The sequence below is a fragment of the Brienomyrus brachyistius genome, chromosome 17 (assembly GCF_023856365.1).
Source record: "Brienomyrus brachyistius isolate T26 chromosome 17, BBRACH_0.4, whole genome shotgun sequence".
Lineage (NCBI taxonomy): Eukaryota > Metazoa > Chordata > Actinopteri > Osteoglossiformes > Mormyridae > Brienomyrus > Brienomyrus brachyistius.
In genome coordinates this window covers 8,087,366-8,110,427 of record NC_064549.1, presented here as the reverse complement: position 1 = coordinate 8,110,427, position 23,062 = coordinate 8,087,366, and the positions used below count along the sequence as shown (strand labels likewise).

At 38.0% G+C, this 23,062-nt stretch overlaps 1 protein-coding gene and 1 long non-coding RNA gene across 5 annotated transcripts in view; one reads left to right on the top strand and one right to left on the bottom strand.

Annotated features, from left to right (window-relative positions):
• The window catches only part of mark4b (MAP/microtubule affinity-regulating kinase 4b), a 61,294-nt gene extending 43,984 nt beyond the window's left edge, over positions 1–17,310 (bottom strand). For 2 of the 4 annotated variants that reach the window (XM_048981250.1, XM_048981253.1), the window contains exon 1: positions 16,165–17,307. In XM_048981250.1, the coding sequence (XP_048837207.1) occupies positions 16,165–16,215 (51 nt within the window). In that variant the 5' untranslated portion in view covers positions 16,216–17,307. Of the gene's footprint in view, positions 1–16,164 lie in introns of all 4 variants that reach the window. The other 2 variants (XM_048981251.1, XM_048981252.1) reach the window with 2 other exon arrangements.
• Positions 17,311–18,777: 1,467 nt separating this feature from the next.
• LOC125711855 (uncharacterized) lies at positions 18,778–23,062 on the top strand. Its single transcript, XR_007383117.1, has 2 exons — positions 18,778–19,322; positions 22,084–23,062. It is a non-coding gene; the product is annotated as an uncharacterized LOC125711855 (long non-coding RNA).

The following is a 23,062-nucleotide window of genomic DNA, read 5'->3' as shown; positions in this document are numbered from 1 at the left end:
TGTATTTACATGATAAGTCGACGAGAAACTGCAACAATCTTCCTCTGAATCTTTTGACGGCACTATGACGCAAAACCACATTTATTGAATTAGCACCACGCACATTGAACCGTGCAATTTGGCCTAATATGCTGGATATCTCATGACTAATAATATATAAATCTTTCAGATGGAGAATGTTCTGAGTATAACTCAAGGTCCAGTTAGGCTATGCTCTTTATTCTCTATGCCTTGGGCCAACATTAAAGGCCATCAAAAAATTTTTTTTTTTTTTTTGGGGGGGAAGAGTACGGGTGGATATTTCAATGAATCAGTCATGAATCCGGACACACCTACAATAAAGCATAGCTTGGAACAAGGAAGAGCGCTGAAATGACAACCGGAAAGGGGGGGGGGGTGATGAGGGAGGGAGGATGAGAGCAAAGCGAGAGGGACAGAAAGGGAAGCAGATGCAGACACAGCAGTTGCTGCCCTGCGCAGCCCCTGGATGCCCTGCAGCCCTCGGCAGCAGAAGAGCTGCATTCAGACCTCAGGATGGCCACACGCTTTCAGTAACGCGGAAAGAGGAACTACATGTACAGTCACACATATCAGGCTGTCGCCACGCTGCGATCCCACCCATCCCCTCCCCCTACCCTGCAACCCACACACACGCACGCACAGATGGGGGCAGATCTTAAGAATTACGTGGTATCTATGCAGCATCTGAGATTGCGTCACTACTGTCTCTGCAATGGCCCCCAGTCACCCCCCCCCCAAACATCCCAAATTCACCATTATTATCCACCTACTGCTGAAGCATTTTCGATCATTCAGATACCACTGGCACAGTCAGTGCTGGGCACCCCCACCCCACCACCCAGTACACTGTGAGGAAACCCTGCCAGTAAGACCCTTACTCAGCTCCCACTTAAATCAATACACCACCAGCAACCCCCACATACTGGTATCTTTTTCCTCCACTATGAACCAGCCCCCCAATCTGCTTCACAATATCGCGCCTCCTCCCTCTCGACATTTTTTTCCATTTTCTCCCTTTCAAGAAGATGCCATCGATTCCCTCTCCGGCTTTCTCAGTCTGATTGGCAGGACAATTTATTCAGGGGGGGTTGGGTCGCCTGATGAGCGACCGTCACTAAAGATGCGTGGGGTTGTGAGAAAAACTATGGGGGAGGGGGCGACAGAGGGACCACCGTGTTGACTGATTCAGACCATTGTAATAGCATAACAGGCTAGAGGATGAATAGTACGGCCTTATGTGTAACAGCATTCAAGATTAATAAATGTGTAATTATCCTGCATTTTTTACATCCAGGCTGCATGATTCCCTTTCCAAGTCCACCAGAATTTGGTCTAAAACAGCAAACAGTGAGACTTACTTTGAAAAGAAAAGTGAAAATGAAAAAAATAATTAGCAGTTAGACATTATGAGAGAGAGATATGGTACTCTACATATTCCCAGAGGAAAGCCAGTAATTACATATAAAATAAAGTCATCCTACAGATGTATAAAATGATACATTTTATTATTACATTATCATTAATATATCCATTCTTTATAATACATCTGTAATTTTGGTAGAAAAGAATGTTAAATCCAAAAAAAATCCAAAAACATTAGAGCAATACAAATCTACATTTTCTGCAAATTACAGTTTGCTCTGGCAAAATCTAATACCAGAACATCTAACATCTTATTAAGGGCATGGATCTGAGGATACACACACAGGAAAACAATTTTGTGTAGACTGCTAAAAATAACAAAAATGTAAGGACTAGAGGTGAAGGTGACTCACTGTCACTTCACCATTTTCAGTTCAGATCCTGACCCTGCCCCCCCCCCCCCCCCATAATATAGCTGCTAAAATAGCCATCCACCCAATTAGTAAGCTTACACTGAGATGAGCTGGCATGGTTTCATATTTTATGATGATTAAAATACGAAATTAGCGTCTTTAAAAACCCGCATCATACAAATGGTGCTTTAAAGTGTTCTTGACGTGTAGCCTTCCGATTTCAGAAGTTCAGAGTTATTCTGCACAAATAAATGTCAAGTTTCAAATTGACCAGCTAAACAAAAACCAAGGATGGATAGCAAATTGATATTAAACTGATAATATTATCAGTACGTTTTGTCATACGAGTTACAGACTTGGACCTTACAGACAAAGGGCCACAACTCTATAATATAAAGGATATATACACACATATTTCCTCAATAAGCAGATGCTGCTTAAAGGCGTACTGAGGACTACCGCGTCGTCCTATGAGAACTCAGCTCAGTGCTGCCTATGCATACCTTTAGGGTTGTGGTTCCGAATCCCATCACTGCACAGTTTTCACGAGCTCCCCTGGTCATGCGGATCTCCTCTGCATCATCCGCTTAACTGGCATCTTTAAATTTCCTGGCCTGCGTGCATGTGCCCTCCGTCTCTGACTAGCATTCATTCACAGTAGCCATGTCCCCTACTCTGCCCGGAACAGGACCCACACCCCGGTGACCTGATCCAAGATGAGCGGTTGGAAGACAGTAAATTTGTTAGTATATAATATGGTACCTCATATTCATTCTGGTAGAAAGTCATGTTAGGTTCTCTTTTCTTTTTCCAGGTGAATAATGAATTATGACCATCGATCACTCTTCTATCCATTTACTCTGGTCAGGGTCACTAGAATACCAGATGCTAATTACAAGTAGCAAAAGGCACAGAGAAAAGAAACATCCACGACATGAAGACATCACAGGGTGCACGTACGCACAAAGCTAATTTAGACATGACTGATCCCTTCATTTAACCCGAATATCACCATACAGTTAGTTATCAATTTAACACAACAAATAACTATTTTATATATATATATATATATATATATATATATATATATATATATATATATATATATATATATATATATATATATATATACACACAGTTCAATGCTCTGTTTGCACATAAAGACAAATGGAATGTCTAACGATTCTACTTCTTTAATTCAAATACCACCTCCCACAAAATCTCTTTCAGTCACTCTACAAACATAATGTGACTAATCTTAATGGTACAACGTTCAACACTAATTCACAAAACTGCAGATCTTTCACCTGGTTGTCGACTGCTGCAACTGTTAATTTGATTTACCACAGCAGTTTTACTTTTAAAAAAATGAACATACGACATTTACTACACTGAATTTACAGAACATATTTTGTATATATTTATTGCCAGTTTCATAATAATGAATCTTGCTGGATATCTGAAATCAGAAAATTTCTAAATATTTGGCTGCTACCTCTGGAAAAGAACATTCCCTTTCTGTTATGTTGAGTATAGTCTAGTCCAGTGATTCCCAATCCAGTCCTCAGGGACCCACAAACAGTCCACATTTTTGCTCCCTCCCAGCTCCTCCAAATATGTGGACTGTCTGGCAGGGAGCTGGGAGGGAGCAGAAACATGGACCAGCCTATGAAATAGTTGCAGTAATTTACAGCCTGTGAAACACATAGGAAACACTGACTTGTCTATGACATGTTTGTTCTCAATGTTTACATATGCAATGCCTTTGTTATTCCTTTTCGAAACTCTATTTACTCTAGAGCAATGTTTCCCGATCCGGTCCTCGGGGACCCACCGACAGTCCATGTTTTTGCTCCCTCCCAGCTCCCTACCAGACAGTCCACATTTTTGCTCCCTATTGAGAGCTGGGAGGGAACAAAAACATGGACTGTCTGTGGGTTCCAGAGGACCCGATTGAGAAACATTGCGCTATGCACGTTAGGTCATTTAGTGTCATTTTCGGGACAGCTGGTGTTAAGTATTACTGTTGTGATTCTCAGGACCTGCATCACAGAAGCACACATGAAAATAACATTGAAACAAGGTGGCATTTATTGGATCAGCAGATAAGTGGACAGTAATTGCGAAGAGCTTTAATTTTGGGGACCAAGGACTGCAAAATGAGCAAGTCATACACAGCTGCACAAGTCATGAAAGAGGCGGGACAGTTCCACTATGGAAACCCCATAAATTTGGTAGGCAGATATGAAGAGCCTACATAACCAGGGGACATCGTGAAGATCACAGCAGGGTGTGAAGTCAAACATGCGAAATGCCAATATCTAGAGAAACGCCAATATCTAATTATCCATTATTCTAGCCCAAACACATCCACTTGCGGGTTGGCGGCTGTCCCTCATCTTGTATTTTCATGAGTTTCTATAACTATATCGATCGCTTTCATAACAAACAAACAAAAAAACAAATTACAAATACCATTTTGCCACAATTCTGACCATATTTATATATCCAAAAGTTAAGAAAGATACTGCCAAATTGGCTTTTGCTACAGCCCAGCCATGTAGAAAAACACCAGAGATAATGCAATAGTGTCACACGACTGCAAAGTGTGCTAAGTCAGTTTCCTGGATGCCACAGAGGATAAGAATCCCTCTACACAGTTGCCCACACAAGCCATCTGAAAACTAGGTTTACACAGCGCTCTTATTGTGCTGGGTCAGGCTGCCACTTAGGGTGGACTGTCATACAAACTTGGGGATTTCAAGGCTGTACAGATATTTCCCTGGGTATGTGTGCAGGGCTTCCCCCTAAAATGCATTTTTTTGGAAGAAAAATGCAGCTTCCACCAGAAACAATGAAACTGCTGGGCCTACTGTATCCTGTGAAGAACGGTTTTCATATGTGTATGTATGCGAGATAACCAGAGGGGAGGTGTGGGCTTCGGCAAGAAGTTTAGAAGGAGGGAAGTACATTACAACAGATCCTCAGACTTCCCCTTCTCAAAGTTTATCGACAATGTCGATTGTTCCTCTTGCTGTCAATATCCATACCATCCAAAATACCAGGATCCGAGGAAAACAAGCTTCCCACGAGCATAAACATGTTGAAACGTCTTGGCGTCCTAAACCGTTAAGAGATCCAGAATTTCACAATCATGGATTTAATTGTTTTGAATAAAAGCATGTTACCTTTCCATATTATTCATGTCACCGGTCTACGGAGCAAGCCACAATAACATCATAAGTCCAGCCATCAAATGGAGTATCAAGTCCGAGACGTTAGGCTGGGCAATTCGCAATATTAATATCCACAATTCATCTTATGCATGCAATTGTCACATCGCAAGGACTGCGATAGTCAGCTGCGTTGAGATTACGCTTGGGCGACATCCAATTCCTCTAATTTTCCGGACTTCATGACGTAATATATGGTGTTTTCAAATGCAACATTATTTGGCAATACAGTTCCTGTATTTTGAAATCTTGCAGATAAAATTCACAGAGCAGTAGGTGGGTCTTCATGACGAAGATTCGCCGGAGAGAGATACGCTTCACTAAATCATTGTTAGTTTTAAGAAGTTTCGCTAAAACGTTTTTCCTCTGTCGCAGGAAACAAAACTTTGCAAAATTGCAAGCTTTGCAATTTTACTGACTTCCTTTTCATGATTATTTAGCATATGTTAAAAAAAATCAGTGTGAATTTTTCCACCATGGCTTTTCCATGAGCTCTGCATGCACTGTCCAAGTCGGTCGTCGTCATTTTTGTTCTTCCTATTGGACTCATTCATAGACACTGCGATGCATTAGTGAAGAATTTAACAAAAAGTGAGTGAGGAACAGAAAAGCAAACATAAAATTTTAGCTAAAGGACATTAGCCTTCCACTGTACAGAAACATTTTGGATTCCATAGAGACGATATCGAGCAATAGCAAGTGATTTGTGAGAACAACTTCAGCCAAAACCACCAATTTATTCGATGGACTCCATTGGTAGATCATAAAGTTGCTTGGCTATAATTTATATTGGGTTCATTCTTGATTTTTTTTGTTTTATAAAATCACAATATAATAAATATAAATCACAATGCTTATCGGCAAAAAAAAAGGCTATATTCACATCCAGGAAAGGCTCCGGTCCCCTGCACAGGACAAGGATAATGGATTTCTGCTAAAACTAAATGTTTATAATGCTATGTACATTTTTTAAAAAGCCCCGATAACACCAGGTGCCACAAGTAACTGAGTAACTCATTTACTACTCAAGTACAAATCATGAACAAATATAGTAACTGCGGGAAATGTATAAACTTATGATTGATGTTATGGTTAATGAAGAACAAACATGGGATTGGTTTGTAACTAACACTTAGTTAATGGCTAATTAACACATTAAATAAGAGTGTACTACCACATTATTTGTGCCCCCTCAAGTAAAGTGTTACTTATATTAGACAAGCTGTACTCAAGAATATAGTGACAGACGAATAACTACCAGTCAGTCAGCACCTGGTTTAACCCAACGGGACATCACTGAGAAATGGAATGAAACTGATGTTAACTGACCAAACCACGCATGTCAACAGTGGGCTCCAAGGCCTCGTGTCTCCAAACAATTAAGTTAATCTAGATTTAGCATAATAAAACTATTTATCGACACATTAGACAGCTGGCGCCATTGGACATTGACCAGATTTAGTGTTTTTTTTTTTTGTAGGTGAATAACATATATCATTTGTTCTCTAGAAAATATATGTTGAACAGCAGACTCATTTTTTCAGGACATTTAAAACCTACAAATAATAATTATTGAATATTATTCCATATCATAGTATGAGAGCCAAAACTCAGAACTGTTGACATTTTCAAGGATTATCATTATGAAAATAAAAGCAGGCCTGAAAAACCAACAGTGGTTCTCAGCTGATCTTAAGCTGAGGCCCAACAAACACGTCATCAAAAAAACCACGCAGGTCTTAATTTTGCAACAGCTTTGACGTCAGTGAAGAAGCATAGTAACGGATCTCAGAAAAACAGCAATCATGTCTGTAAAAGGTCAAAATAATACAACATTAAAAAGTAATACATCAAGCACACAGTAAGTCTAAAAGATATATATTTTTATATAAGACTGACACCAATAAATACAAATATTTTTCCAGATCACCAGTTATACGTCACTAGATTTTGAATATAGCAAATATTGTCAGCTATAGCACTGGTGCGAAATTCGAAACATTCCATAAGCATCCATTATATAATAGATATGAGATTACATTGGGCAAAATATAAGATGTTTATCACTAAAACATGACACCCAGGTAGACAAGAGTGTATGTTGCTTGAATTAGAGCAGGTACATTGTTAAACATTTTGTCGCCCTGAATGTTCACCCTCAAAGATACAGAATATCTCGTAATCAGAAACCTGATTAATAATACAGTGTTTCAACTGCAGTACATGGAATTAATTTAATTACAAATTAAGTAAAACATGGACTTACACACTCAGTAGTGGTTATTTTTATATTTCACGGTCATGCACAGTCATATTTAGCAAGACGAATCTTAACCTTTTGTGACAAATGAGCATTCATTAATTATCCTTCTACAATCTGCTTACATTTGGGTTTGAGAATGTACAAAGTTAATCTGAAACTTAACCTTTTTCCAACAATTGCTTTGTTTTTTTTTCTTCATATCAAGTTCATATCATGAGGCGATTGCATCATCCCAATCAGCACTGCATTATTTAACGGCTTGCCAGTGGAAGCTAGTTTGCACCATTGCTTATTTAGACCGCTTTATCTTTCAGTGCTGACTGTTCTTTGTTCCCTGATATGCACACTGCCTTAGTACTCTGTCTCTTTCTTGCCACAAAAATCTCTTTTCCTGATGAAAAGCTGCTTCACACTCGATCGGATTGTTACCTGTGTAGCATCAGGATAGTTAGCACATAGACCCTACCTAAAGGCGCATGCCTGTTTGGCTGCGTTAAATCAAAGCTAGCGAATATAGCCTCAATTTCCAATAGCTCCCTCAGGCAATAAAAGCAATTGCTCCAATTAGTTAAGTGTATGCAACGTAACTCAGTAAATTTTCCCTTTAAACAATGATTTTCAGTAAAACGTGAAATTCAGATTCAATTCACAGCTGAAGATTTTTAAGATCTGCCATAATTGTGGCAATTTGGGTTATATCCCAAATACATGTAGAAAAATCTGCTAACAAATGCCTCAAAGAAACACAGAAGTTGCTCAGAAAAGCTTTTTCCATGTAAGTGCTAAACATTTTTACTTTTTTGAGAATTCTGAACACAACGCATCTCCTAAAAGTGGTTTCAACAGAAACAACAAAAAATTATAAAACCATTCTTTTGGCTCCTACTTTCAGGTGAGACTTTGGATTTACGGTAAGTGGTCACGATACGGCTACTGCGTCTCAGGCTAGGACCAGAGCTTTTCCTAACTAGAAAAGCCATTTGGATTCCTGGAACAATAAATCAAATGCACAACACAATAAATGGCTTAAAAGTTCTCTTATTGCTATTAGTCTCGGGAAATTAACAAGGGCATTTAGAATTACCTATGCTCAAAGCAAGTCATCACAAACCATTTCAGAATCAGACTATTTTAACAGAATACATAAATGTCATCCATTTTCCAGACATACCCAAAAATCACAGAGTAGGGAGTGAGAAGCTTATCCCAGACACCACAGGACAGGGGTATAATCTAGATGGGATGCCTCTTCATCATGGGATACACACACACAGTGGGCAACAACTGAACTGCACTGTGGACTGTGGCAGAAAACCACCCAGCACCCAGAAAAAAAAACCCATGTGACACAGTGAGAACCTCTATGAGGCAGGATTTGAATCCCCCCAACCATGAAGGTGTGAGGGAACAGTGCTGCCCTCTGAGTCAGTGTTTCCCAACCTGGTCTAAGGGACCCAGCAGTCCACGTTTTTGCTCCAACCCGACTCCTGATAGAGAGCTAGGAGGGAGCAAAATCATCAACTGCATCGGGGTTGCAGTCCTACCGTAGCATATTTTATTTAACAATGTGCCTGGGTGGCCCAGCGCGTTACTCTCAATATGGCTATTTTATTCTTCTTTAAAAAAATCACGATCAGACATTGTTCTATTTTCTTGTACATTTAATTTCATTTCAGATTCATTAGAGCAGATAGTTCACGACCTAGGCCTGCTTGTTGATGGCAGACAGCATTGTAAAACTTAAGTAAATTTTTCAGAGTATTTTACGGTAGGGCCTGCTACAAGGTCAGTGTTTAACGATCCGTAGCAGCGAAATCCTTAGTGGTGTGTGTACACAAGTAATATAAAGGCAAACAATTATTTTAAGATTAAAAAATAAACTTAATGCCGTTCAAACTTTGCTCATTAAAAAAGTGGATGCACAATTCAACAGAACAGCTTTAATTTAATTTAATAATTTAAGCCGAAAAGCCATAATTCACAAATCTTTGAGAGTCCAGTCATCAATAAAAAACATCACTATAGAAGGAGCACAACTTACAAAGAACAATAATATACTAAAACATAAAAGATAAAATAAAAAATCAAAACACTTTCTGTACAGTTGCCACTCTACTTCGACCTACGCTTTTGAGTGAGTTCCAGACTGATGAAGACTGACACCTCCAGCCTAACAAGTACAAACAGCACACAAACAGAAAAATTGCACAATACACTTGAATCAGTTCTATAAATTATAAAACATATTTCTGAGTTTAGAAGGTTACAAACTACTTGCCATTCTGTTAAAGCAAAGATAAGCATATCTTTGTATTTTTTGACCAGTGAGAGACAACCGAACCATGACAGTTATTAAATTTAACTTGAAAAACAAAGTACTTTTCCCTGTTCTGTCACTTTTAATTGTGCACCTTTTCTTCTAACAGTTTTAATTTTACAGCAATCAACATTTTGTATAAAAGTCATTAACACAAATCCAACATGTAATAAGTGTCACTGAACAAGAATAAAGGACAAAAGGACACAGATTGCCGGTGTTTATATCAGGGCAATCAAGTTTTAGTGGTAATGGAATCATTATGTAAAATGTTGAAACACTACTTAGCTGCTAACAATGTTAGATTAAAACATAAGTACTCATGTTGAAAACTTGATGTTAAGAGGAGAGCTGCATAAATCATTAAAAACATAATATCTGAAAATGGTTTAAACAAATTCACCGGATAATGTCGTATTAGAACTGAAATTTCTAAAATTATGATTAATATCATGAATTATCTTTATTATTAAGAAGATCCAGGCTAGTGACAAAATACTAGATCTTGAGAATAAGCATTAGAAAAAAATCCAGAGCTCACAGTATTCCTGACCTTGATGCTAGCCAGCACCACTACTTAAATATTAAAACCTACTATAGACCTTCAGGTACTAGGAACGTGAAAGGCATTCAAACTGGCCAAAGCATCACACATGCTGGTCATGAAGTGACACTGTACTGCACAGAACAAAACCCACACTGAACTGGTAGCCAGTGAACGTGAGACCAACTATGCTGTAGCGGTGGATAATATGACATTTTATCACGACCAGTTGCTATTTCAGAGTTATCGCAAAAATTGCGCTTCAGCAGTACTTAACACTTTTATTATAGCAGCAGAACAATCTGGCAAGTACTGATCACGCAATACCTTTGTGTTCAGGGGCTATAATGGTACTACAACAAAAACAAATCAATGTGAGAAAAAAGCTAAAAAATGTAAAATTATAAAATGCTAATGTTAAAATGTGGTAAACAGCACATTGTCTATATACAAGTTGGCTATGCTGTCAAATAAAGTGTGTGGAATGGCTGATGAGGAACACTTCATGAAAACCAAAATGTTCTACTTCGATTGTGTGGAAAAGGTTTGGATTTCCAAATCCGACGTGAACCAATACAACGTAATTAGCGAACTTTGCAAACTGTACCGTATTTTACATACATTAATAATCAAGTTGATTATTATGATGCTACAAACAGTGTTTCTTGTAAGGACAGAATTGCTGGTTAAGCAGTTAAATAGTTAACTACTTACATTTCAATTTGATTGGTTTATAAACTAACAAAAATATCATGATCTATATCGTAGACAATGATTCCAAACAAAAATATTGTAACATTTTGGTCATCCCTACTATGCTCTATACATTTCCCTAAATGAACGAGTTGTAAAATATATGATCAAATAGTAATATCAGACGAGTCAATAATAATCACTAATCCTAAAGTATTTTCCAAGCCACAAACTTGTATTGCAAGCTGAAACAGATAATTGCAAATCAGCACTAATACTCTAGCGTTAAGTAAAGGAATGATGGATTGTGTATGAACTGAGAAATACCTTTATCACTAAATTCGGGTGACCTGGATCACATCTGCAAAATGTTCCATCTTTGATTTGACTGAACGAGACAGATGGTTTATGTAATCTATGGACTGGTCTGCCTCGTTTGACGCACTTCCTACTTTTCTCGCATTATGTGATGTAAGCCCAGCCTCCACTGCTCTTGTGCCATTGCATCCTCCCTCACTGCTGGGAGGACAGAATCTGAGCCAGGACCAGAAAGCCTGACCACTCAGCAGGACATGCTGACGGGACCACGTATCCCTGGACAATCCTTGCCAATTTGGATTCCCTGCACTACCCGGATTAGTGAAGAACAGCAGATACAAAGAAGAGAATATCGGCAGGCAACATGTCTATTTTTGCAATACCAGCTCAAATGGAAGATACAAACTGCTTACAAGAACATTTACTGTCTGTAACATGTTGCAAAGATTACACAAAACATCCAGCCATATAAATTAATAAACAATGAAATCATAAGCATAAGCTTAATCATTCCTGCTCATAATTTGTCTACAAAATAACAAAAAATGACAAATAGTTTCAAGGTAACCTACATCACCCACAATCTCAGGCTATGGTGCTGCTTTACTGTGTCTAAACATATGACATATGTGTATAGATCCAAGTTAAATATATTTCTAGATCATCAACAATCTAACAGATCGTCTAACAAAACTAAAATTATAGACATATAAAAAACAGAGAAGATGCTCAGGTCATAAGAGAGGTTGCTGTGACCTTATAAAGGTAAAAAGTCATCTATAGTTGGATGGAATTTATTTAAAACTAATAGTATTATTATTAACCAATTACAGTAATAATAATAATAATAATCAAGTATATAAAATGATATAACACACTTGTGGCAAATGCGCCAATTGTATACATATAAATAAGGCAATCTAGGTGAAGCTGTAACTTGTATATCCACCTACACCACTGGAATAATTTGTAAGACCGCTCACATAAGTGCTGCTGAGTGAATCGGATGAGATGGAAAGTGATTAAAAAAAAAAACCCAAAACAGATAACTGCCCCACACAGCAAACTACTGGCCAACCAAAGCGCAACACAGAGTGAGGCAGCCTTTCAATATGCTCATTTTTTCCCAGGGACACAGAAAACGGTTAATAGCACCTTTTACAACTTTAAGTCAGAGCAAGGGCGAGGTTGAACCAGACTGATTCACTTTTTTTATAGTCAAAAACATTAACTACTAGAAGACGGTGATATTATTAAAACGTGTAAGTCACAAGGAAAACTTTAATTAAGTTTAATCATGCAGCATCGGCTATTCTTACACTGAAGCATCAAAATACCATAGCTTAGAAAAGAAACTATATATCCCAATAAGAAAATGCACAAATTATTATTTCTGAACATTCCAAATCAAGCAAAGTACAAGTATTTATACTAGTCTAACCCTTGGATTTACCTTACCACATTTTTTACAATATTTTCTTAAAACCACTCCTTTGAAAGGGAACATTCACAAATAGCACCACGCAAAACAATCTACTCTAAGATCCTGGTGGATTGTGTGACAACACAGACTTATTTGAACAAACACTAAACATGGTGTCAAAACTGCTATGTTAAAGTTGGGCTATCGTCCTAATGGCTATCCTGGGGCAGAGAAGTGCTGAAATATAAGAGATTGTCATGTAAGAGGGAGACATAAAATACAACCAAGAACCAGAAAACATTTAGTGGACGTTCCTCAGGAAAAATAAATAAAAACATTGGTGCCACTTTACAATAAGGCTGCCCATATAAAACGTTTATGAATGGTTTATAATCTGGTTATTAATTAGGTTATAACACTTCGTAAATTATTAATAGACAATTTTAAACAAGTTATAACACAGATTTTTTTTTTATTAATGAGTTACTACCATTTACAAGTGGCAAAAGGGAGCCTTATTGTAACGTGGTACCAAAACATCTTAAAGCTTAAGTCACACTGGATGCTATAATCTGGATGCTACACACATGTTTCTTCCTCTAGAACTGACATATACTGCAAAACACAAGATGTCCCTGTCAAACTTGTCTCAGCTGTGTGTGATATTCAAGTTGACTAAAAACTAACAGATTATGTATTGTGTTCCCACAAAGCAGGATGTCTCAGTTAGCTTGTCCAGTGCTCCTTACCTAAACTCTTATTGGACAATCATGACTTCTGGCTTAAGTTAACCCAGCTAATTGAGAAATCCTGCTTCGTGGAATAACCCCCAGAAATAACAACAAAAAAAGAATAACAAGGAGGACTAAATCTGTGGTAAAGGAACCCTATATTAAAGAGTGAAGAGGTTTTGTTATAAAAGATTACTTATGATCTTGCGTACAGGTGCAGAGTGGTAACAAGCTGATGCAAAAATGCATTGCTATGGCACATTTGTGGACCAGAAAAATTCCAGACAACTCACATTTGAACAAGTTTAGCATTTAAAATAAGGTGTGCATCTTTAGTAGAGTAAAAACAAACTGAGCATTGCTACTTTAAAAGGGCTCTATTAAAAGACCAGCAGAGATAAAGAGCAGAAATGATTTCACAACACTGTCATTTCAAATAGATGAAAGGCTTCCATGTGGATTTCTGTAACAGGCAGTCAAAAATGCATCACCTGGATTTGCACTGGCTTTCACTGTTATGTATGGTATAATCGGCAGACATAAACACATGGAAGATTCAAAACATTCAGAAAACAAATCACAACAATAAGGATGCCTTCATTCTAAACAACACAAATGAACGAATTAGGTATCTGCCTTAAAATTATGCTGATCACAGACTAAGACAAAGAAACCATGAGATGGGTGGCACGTTCATGGAGGTGGAACTGGAAAAAAGTAATTCTGAGATTTAACTCAGACGTCAGATGTTCAGTTTTTATTTCACGTAACACTTTCACTGCAAAGTGTCTGATGCACCAATTTAAAGACGAATATGAGAAATATGAGCTTAACACACTAAAGTTCTGCTTCTGGATTTTCTTTAACACCAAAACAAAACAGCCTGAAGAGACAGCACGTTTTCTTTGGAACTTTTACAATCACTTAGAATTCATAAACATTGTACGCCAACCAAAAGTAGCCAGTTAATTATCCTCTGGCAAAACAATCACCTGTGATATGTAAGCTACATTGTATTTTTAATGCTTTATAGAGTCAACTGTAACCATGAAACATCTTTTGTCAGGTTTTGGGATATTTACTTGGTATCATTTTCATAAATGTGATGACCAAGACCAAAATTCACCAGTGAGGAAAACAGAAGGTGCAATAATAATAATAATCAGCACCCAAGTTTATCATCATACTCTTTATATAAGCGTTAAACCTGCCCAATGAATTTCGTATATACTCCACTGGCTTTCATCTAGATCCTTAATTACATATCCGAAATAATTACTACACTACATTCACTCATTTGATCAAATGCTGCAGATATTCAAAATCCAAGTAATTAAAATCCTGCTACAACGTTCTAGTATTTATGGTAATGACAGCATCTTCCTCTCGATTTTGGTTTTAAAATTAAAAACAGTTGTTTAGTTTTAAGATTTGTGTAGTATATAATCAATACATTTCTGCATTTTCAATTGATTCACATTCTAACAATGCTGTTTTCTGCACAAGTCCCCCCCACAGTTAGCACATCTGCGAAGTTCGTTATGTTCTTTTACTAATGCACTAATCCCTTTGATGCAGAAAGTTATATTACCTAAAACAACACCGCCACATATCTATATTCATGACTCTTACAAAATGAAAACCTGGCTGCACGTGAAAGCCCCGTTACCCCGCCATAAGCCAGCATACCAAGCACAGGCCGTCATACGAAAACTGGTGGTAGGGGAGTGGCCTTCGAGTGCTGCTTCTAGTTTTACAGTAATGTAACAGATGACCGGCATATCTCTCAAAAATACAGTCAATAGCGTTTTATATAAAAACCGTAAACAGAAAAATAAAATAACAAAATAAACAAAAACGTTAAATACGAATAACCAAATGCGATTGCTGCTTTGCTTTGTTTGGCCTTGAATACAATTAATTCACATCTACATTCAATTCAGCAATAACCATGTATACGTATAATAGCAATTATAGGAAAATATTCCAACAAATTAACAGTGGTTCTGTGTTAATATAGCTAGTCTAGTGATTAATTTATTCTTCTTTTCATTATTTTCCCTTATTGTCCGTTTTCGCAGTATAATTCCATAGAGAAGGGAGGGGGGGGGGCGATCGATGACTACCTATCCGCGTTTGATTTCTAAATATTCAAGACAACCGACACACAATATGACATGTATCCCAGTGTGTTCCCTTTGCATGCATATATAGCACAGGACAGTGCCCGATAACATAACACTACAATAAGACAGAGACTATGCACTTGGAGCCTTGCGGTTAAAAACATGCCAGGAAAGATTCGGGTCATGAATCGCTCATCCAGCATCGAGTCAAAAATCAAACGTCGCCCCGATACACTGTGGCATTGACAACACCTTGAAAACCTACTGGACATCCTGGCAGCCTCTGTCCTGTGCCTAGTGATGTCTAAAGATTGTAAATGGATTAGCTAGGGGGGGAAAATGCACAAGTCATCATTTAAAAAATCGCAGGTTTCAGGTCGGCTCTCCCTGGAAGGTCTGCGTGATCCTTGCGGATTTCTCCTCGCCCTGCGTTGGCTGTATTTGCCAATCCGCTACACATACATATCAAAGTGTATTTTCCAGCGTTTTTAAATCACAGCTACATACAACCAATGCCCCATATACAGGCTATAGTTCGTCTATTTCCTATTATCTGCAATTATCCAGCTAATACGTAACAATACAACGTAGGTAAGTCAGCCAGCTACCAATACACCCTGCTATCGTTTGTACATCATGCGATCAGATAGGGTCAGATGTTTGTTACTTTAATATTTACTTGGCTAAAAGGTGTGTATATTTATGTTAAATATTACTTACATGGTCGGAATTCCTTTCGTTTCCAGACGGGAGTGCTGAGCGAGAAGACATTTTTCCCTGAGTTTTCCTACTTTTACAGCTATATACGATCTATACTTATATATATATATTTACAAGATTATATTCTGCTGAAAATAACAGTCGACATTGGCCGCTCAGCAGCCAAGCCAGGTCTGTAAGGCAGTCAATGCCCGGAGAAGCCGAGTCCTGTGCCCGGAGCAGGAGGGACCGGTATCCTCAAACGATCCGCATTTTCACTGCTGAAACCCAGCAACAACCGTGACAAAAATGAGAGGAAAATGTAGATTTACAATAGCCGGGCAGCCAGCTGAAAACGCTTCATGTTTGCCTGAAAGGTAAAGTACTATGGCGAATATTGATATTGTGCTTCATTTTGAAAAGAGGGGAGAAAAAAAGCAAGCACGAAGCCCAAGGTGGCTATTGCTTTTAAACTGCTGTCATAATAGCAAAAAATAAATTATTTCTTCGTTATCCTACGAACAGTTAATAGACTTCGCCGTCTTCCTTAAAATGGTACCTAAGCAAAAAAGGGGGGGACAAAAAAATGACGACTAAAAACAAATTAAGGAACAGCAATCGCCAGCCCAGCAAGACGAACGAAAAAAACTGTGACAAGGGCTAAGCTAGTCAATTTGCTAACATCCTTTTAAAAAACAGATACAGGCAAATATAATATGCGTTTCACTATTAATGTCGCGCCGGCGAATGAATAAATAAATAAATAAATAAATAAATATCACTACCTATGTTCAAAAACATGGTAACATGGTACATCACCGAGGAAGGTTTGCTACACTGTACCAGAAGCCAGACTCAGGTTTGGGGGGGTAAACAAACGTCCCCCCCCCTAAAAAATACACCCCATAAAGAGAACGAACCAGTTAGGAAAACAGCAAACCTAACCCCCCCAAGATAGATTCAATATCAACACTTCAGTTTTAAGCTAAAAAGTCTACATCCCCAAAACCGTATGACACTTTGGAGAAGGAAGGACGTCAGGAGAAAGAATAGGCTCGGCTGCAGCAGAGGCTCACACACCCTGCCCCCATTTTCTTAAAGAGACAATCCCTCCATTCATCAATCTGCGCCAGTACCGGTGCTGGCCGCACTTACGGCCGGCATGCTGCACCCAGACAAACCGTCCTGCATCGCCTGTCTGCCGCAGGTAATGCGCCTTGCAAGTGGCAAAGAATCTGTAGCATGTTTAGACATTTCATTTTATGCGGCAAGCCATGAAGAAGTTCCGTAAACCTAATGATTTGATGTGCAAACTTGTTACTTAGTCTTGCAATTTGTTTTACGCAAAACTCACAAAATCCAAGTTTTCGGAATAGCTCCTTTTATTACAAGAAGGTGCTTTGTTACTGTTATGCATTTCACCGTAGAATAATCAAAAGTATATTTGAAAACAAATAACATCAAATCATGTACAATCCTGTTAATGTTTTACACCAGCTACTCATATGTTTTCATTTGAAATATTAGCCAGTAAAAATAATCTTGTAAACATAAAGCTAAATATCCTTCTGCACATGATACTGAAACACTGTCATTTTATTTTTCACATTTTGCTTAAAATAATGCTTCAATCAACAAATCGATTGTATTGTTTGTAAACATCCACTTTTTAAATGCATTGGTTGGGCCACTTTTAATTATTACCCATCACTCTTACAGGCTTCTGTCTTGGTCAGGTTCACAGGTATTGGAGCCCATCCAGGACTAAGGGAACACCCTCGGTTGGATGCCAGTCTGTTATAGGGCTTACACACCTACATATCCTAACAGCTATTTAGGGATGCCATGTAACCTAAGGACATATCTTTGGGATGCAGGGAGGAATCCCCATGTGACAAAAAATGCAAACTTCACACACGCAGAATGAGGAGGAATTCAAAGTCCCATATACAATAACAATAATTATTGTATAATTGTTAATAATAATAATAATAATAATAATAATAATAATTGTTAACAATAACAATAATTATTATTATTGTTGTTGTTATTATTATTACTCATACATTAATACTAATAATAGAATAATGATACTTTATTCATCCTCATCTGGAAATAGTCTATTTGTCTGACACAGACACATGTGCACAACGAAAGCTGTGTTTGTTTTGCTTGACGCCGCTCTTTCGTTCATTCATTTTTCTTCCATAACATCTAGGTTTATGGCAGTCCTGCATCCTGCTCTGGGTACATACAGGATATACGGCAATAGGGCAATAAGCAGACTCCAGTTCATGTAAACTGCACGTCTTTGGCGCTTAAAGCTCTCAAAGACAGGAAGAGAAGGCAGCTGCCCCATGCACAAAAGCCAGGGCACGGACCAGCCGCACAGCTATGGAGAAAGGCGGCAAAAATGCTACCCACTGTAGCGCTGCTAGGACAGTAATAGTTATTTGGGTTTCATGACTTATTTATTTTCCACACTGGGTGCGAAGGACAGAAAGCATTGGGTTAGGATCATTCCATTCCAACCTGGACGGTATGTACAGGAATACAAATGGAAAGAAGGCTACACTTCATTTCATTCGTCTGTTTTTAGGATTAAATTGAAATTTGGAATCTGTGTGATTATCAGAGGGTGTCGCAGTGGTAGGCAGCGTTGCCTTTGTCTCGGTTATGGCTCCATGCGTGTGGAGTTTGCATGGAGATTCCTTTGTGTTCTCCACTATCCCCGCACAGCCCAACAACATACTGAGGTGAACTGGAGTCATGAGAGTGTCTGTGTGTGTGTGTGTGTGGTCCAAGTGTACATTACATTGCGGGAACTGAACTCAGTTTTATGAAAATATGTGAATGCAATCAAAAAGCTGAAAAATGCCAAAAGACTTGCATTTTGTTTGGTTACTTATGGTTAAGGTTAGGGCTGGGTAGGGGGTAAAGTTGTCATAGTTAGCATTAGCATTTTTGCCATAGTAACGAATGGAGAGTCCCCAACAACATATAATTACAAACCTGTGTGTGTGTGTGTGTGTGTGTGTGTGTGAATGGAGTGTGCACCCTGCAATGGCTTGGTGCCCCCACCTTGCACCCATATCCTCTGGAATAGGCTCTGGACCCCCATGTCCCTGAATAGGATGAGTGGATACAGAAGATTGGTGGAGTTCATCAAAATCCCCCCGGTAATATTTCATTCATGCTATCTGAGTCTTCCAGAGTGATATTTAATGAATGGCTCATTCCCCGCAAAGGGTGTGTTTTTGCTCATTGTGAATCTGAAGGATTCTATCTAACCCTTGTGCCTGTGTTTGTTGCCTGTGTCTGTGTCTGTGACCCGTGACCTGTGAGCTGTAAAGACAGCAGTCAGCATGGTAGGCAGGATAAGCACACATCCGCTGATTTTAAGCCTTATCATCATCATTATATTACAAAAAGCAGAGGGCTAAATTACTGTAAATAACCAATATTCCTTAAATAAACAAGAAAAAAACATGAATAACTGTCATTCTACTGAATAATTTAAACACAGTTAAAAACAATATATAATCCCCTGGTAATATTTATACTTCATACTAGGTTACATTTGTTCTCAGATCTTTCTTCACTGGTTATATGAAGAAATACAGAATGTTAACGATATTCTAACCCAAACAGGGGTAACACCTCAGCTCCCTAATCCAGTCCCTACATTCATCTGCCCAGTCTATTGGTGACACAAATTCAGGTCTTTTATTCAGTCACAACCCGATAAAAACGCTGATACTGAAGACAATCTGTTTCACAAAAAGAATTATCTTCCTCACATGTCCATGTGGAAAAGTATATGCAGAAAAACATTACCATGATAGGCACAAAAGGAGGCAAGGTATTATATATTTTATATGTTTCATGTAGAATTGGTAGAATGATTATGAGTACTTGTGATGATGGAGCTTATAAAGTATGATAATCAACACTATAATGCCTTATGACTGTCAATAGAAGTTTCTATAACGCTAATACCAACCATTATAATGCATTATGAAAGTATAAATGACAGCTTCATTGGCACTTATGAAGTATTATAATCAACACTATAATGCCTTATAACTATAAATAGAAGATGCTGTAATGTTGACTGTAATAATGCATTATAAATGCTTTGTAATGTATTATGAAGGTGTTTATAATGCATTATAGAAGACAGCTTCATAGAAAGTCTTACCGCGCTATAGTTTCCCATTTTACAGTTTTACATTCACTGGCATTCCAGTTGGGGGGTCATTGTCTTGTGCGTCGTGATACGGACTCCAGGCGCAACGCTGTACTGGATAAGCAATTACAGTAAATGAATGGATGGAAATGGTCATTCACAAAGTATTCTCTGTGCAACCGATGAAGTGAGACATTTTCAGAAAATGTGTTACTGATTTGAAATCAGGAAACTCCTGCGCAAAAATACTGAATTCAAATTCAGACTTATTTATAAGGCCCGTTTAAAAACAGCCAGTGTTGCTGTACAATCATACAATGTGTAAAACTGGAAAGTATAAATCACAAAGTATAAATTAAAATACATGTACTGTAGGCTTACACACACACACACACACACAAAAAATTAATTTAGACCTCAAAAAAAAAAAACGAAAAAAAGGAAATGTCTCTCTTACCTGTGTTCTATTGCTGACACATACCTTTTTTGGATGGCCATCGATGTGTTGCTTTTATTATGATTTAAAGTCCCTTAATCCCTTAGACTAGATGTTTATTATTGCAGATAGTGTGGTATAACAATATCCAACTATGAATGTATATGATGCCACGTGTAATATGGTCCTTTTTATTGTTTTTTAAACAGTCTAATATGTGGTTTATTTAGAAACTAATGCATTAAAAAAACTCGTGCTGTGTGATCCAAGTTATCAGAATTTAGCACTGATATCAATATTTTTTATTTGTATCACTCACATTTTAAACAATCACTTAAAGGTCGTTTGATATGATGATGCTATTAAGGATGTTTTATGGCCAGACATTCATTTCTGCACCTTTTGCTCATCTCAATTTTATTGTGATGTTTAACAATACTGTACTGCTATTATGTATGTTATCTATCCATCCATCTATCCATTCTCAATAACTGGGAACACTGGGCATAATGTATAGAACACCATGGAGAGGATGCCGGACCATTTCAGGGCACACATTTACACACAGCCTGTGAGTGAGAATCCAACCCACAGCTCTGCGGGGGTGATGCTACGGTGCTAAGCACCGAACCATCATGTTTTCCTTTATTATATATTTATAATCAGGGCTGTGCTGTGCCTTCTGGAAGCTCAGGTTGTCTAAGGTTCAAGGGAAGACACTCAGTACCTTTACAGCTCACGCCAAGTTTACATTAATTAAACAGTTTGGACAAAGCAGGAAGGTGCTCACCCCCCTTTCTGCATGTACCTGTTTAAAATATTAACATTATATTATTCTTTACTGATTGTATTTTTTCCTTTTAATAGCATTTTGCACAATGTGTGTGAATATTAATCATTTTAGTTCACTGTAAATTTCCTTTATAAGGAAAACATTACATAAAAACATTAAGATAGATATAGTCCCCCGTTTCTGCAGGTGAATAGAAGATTTTTATGACGATCATTAAAAAATTTAAATACAGAAAACTGTTTTAGCTTGAAATAGTTTTCAAAGAAAGCTTGATAAATAAAATTGTATTTTGCCTCCCCCCTGCGATGGAATTCAGAACTGCACATATACCCCCCAGAGCATTTCTTGGGGTTTTAAGTAGTTTTATTGCTGTTTTACTCTCAGCACGATCATTATTATACACGTGCATGATCTAAAAAAAAAAACACAATATTTGACACTGATTATATTAATATAGTAGCATTATTGCCTCACTGTTCCAGAGTTGAAGGATTCATTCTGATATCAGTTTATGTATTACAGGTTGCAGTTTTATGGAGTTCCACCTATAATTAAGGAGCCATTGATTCATCTGTAAACAGCCTCAGCTGGTGAGGGTTACAGCATGCTTAGCAGGTCAGACCAGAGCTCTCTCTCCAAAGGCCACAAACCTTAACTCCTGCTGGGGGATTGTCGGGTGTTTCCTTAGCCGGCTGACTATCTCCCCCTAGTGGGATATAACTGCAACAGGTCTCCTGGCAGTCAACCAGGCGGCATCCTTGTGTGACTCTTCTGAATACAAAGATATTCATGTAAATCGCTATCGTTAGCTAATGGGAACTGGCATTCAACTCATATCATCTGCTAAAACAAATGCCAAGTTCTTGTGTAGAAATTGTGGTGGTATTTATAAAAGGAAAATGTATTAATTAGAAACACAAGTAAATATAAGTCAGACATGGAATAGGCTAATATGTATCTCTAAATTGCCCGTAGTTTAACTATGAACTCCATAAAACTGGAGGACAGTTAGGATGATTCCAGGGGTCCCTGACTGTAGTTGGAACATAATTAGATTGGTCTGGGCTGGAGCCCCGATATGATATACTTTCATGGGGCCCAAAATCTACATTGTATATGTATATTGTGAGTATATGCCTGTGTATATGTACACCCCGATTGTGAGTATATACCTGTGTATATGTACACCCTGATTGTGAGTATATACCTGTGTATATGTACACCCCGATTGTGAGTAAATTTCTGCATATACAGTATGTACACCCTGATTGTGATTATAAGCCTATGTATATGTATCCTGTGATGAACTGGAACCCCATCCAGGGTATACAAGAGCCTTGTTCATATCCTGCCTGGGATGTACTCCAGGACCCCCTATGACCCTGTTCAGGATAAGCAGTTGGAAGATAGATGGACAGATGGTTTTGAAAGACATGAAATTTCATAAGAAAAGATGTTTTGGCTCCCTCCTGTGGTGTAATTAAAACATTACATATTTATA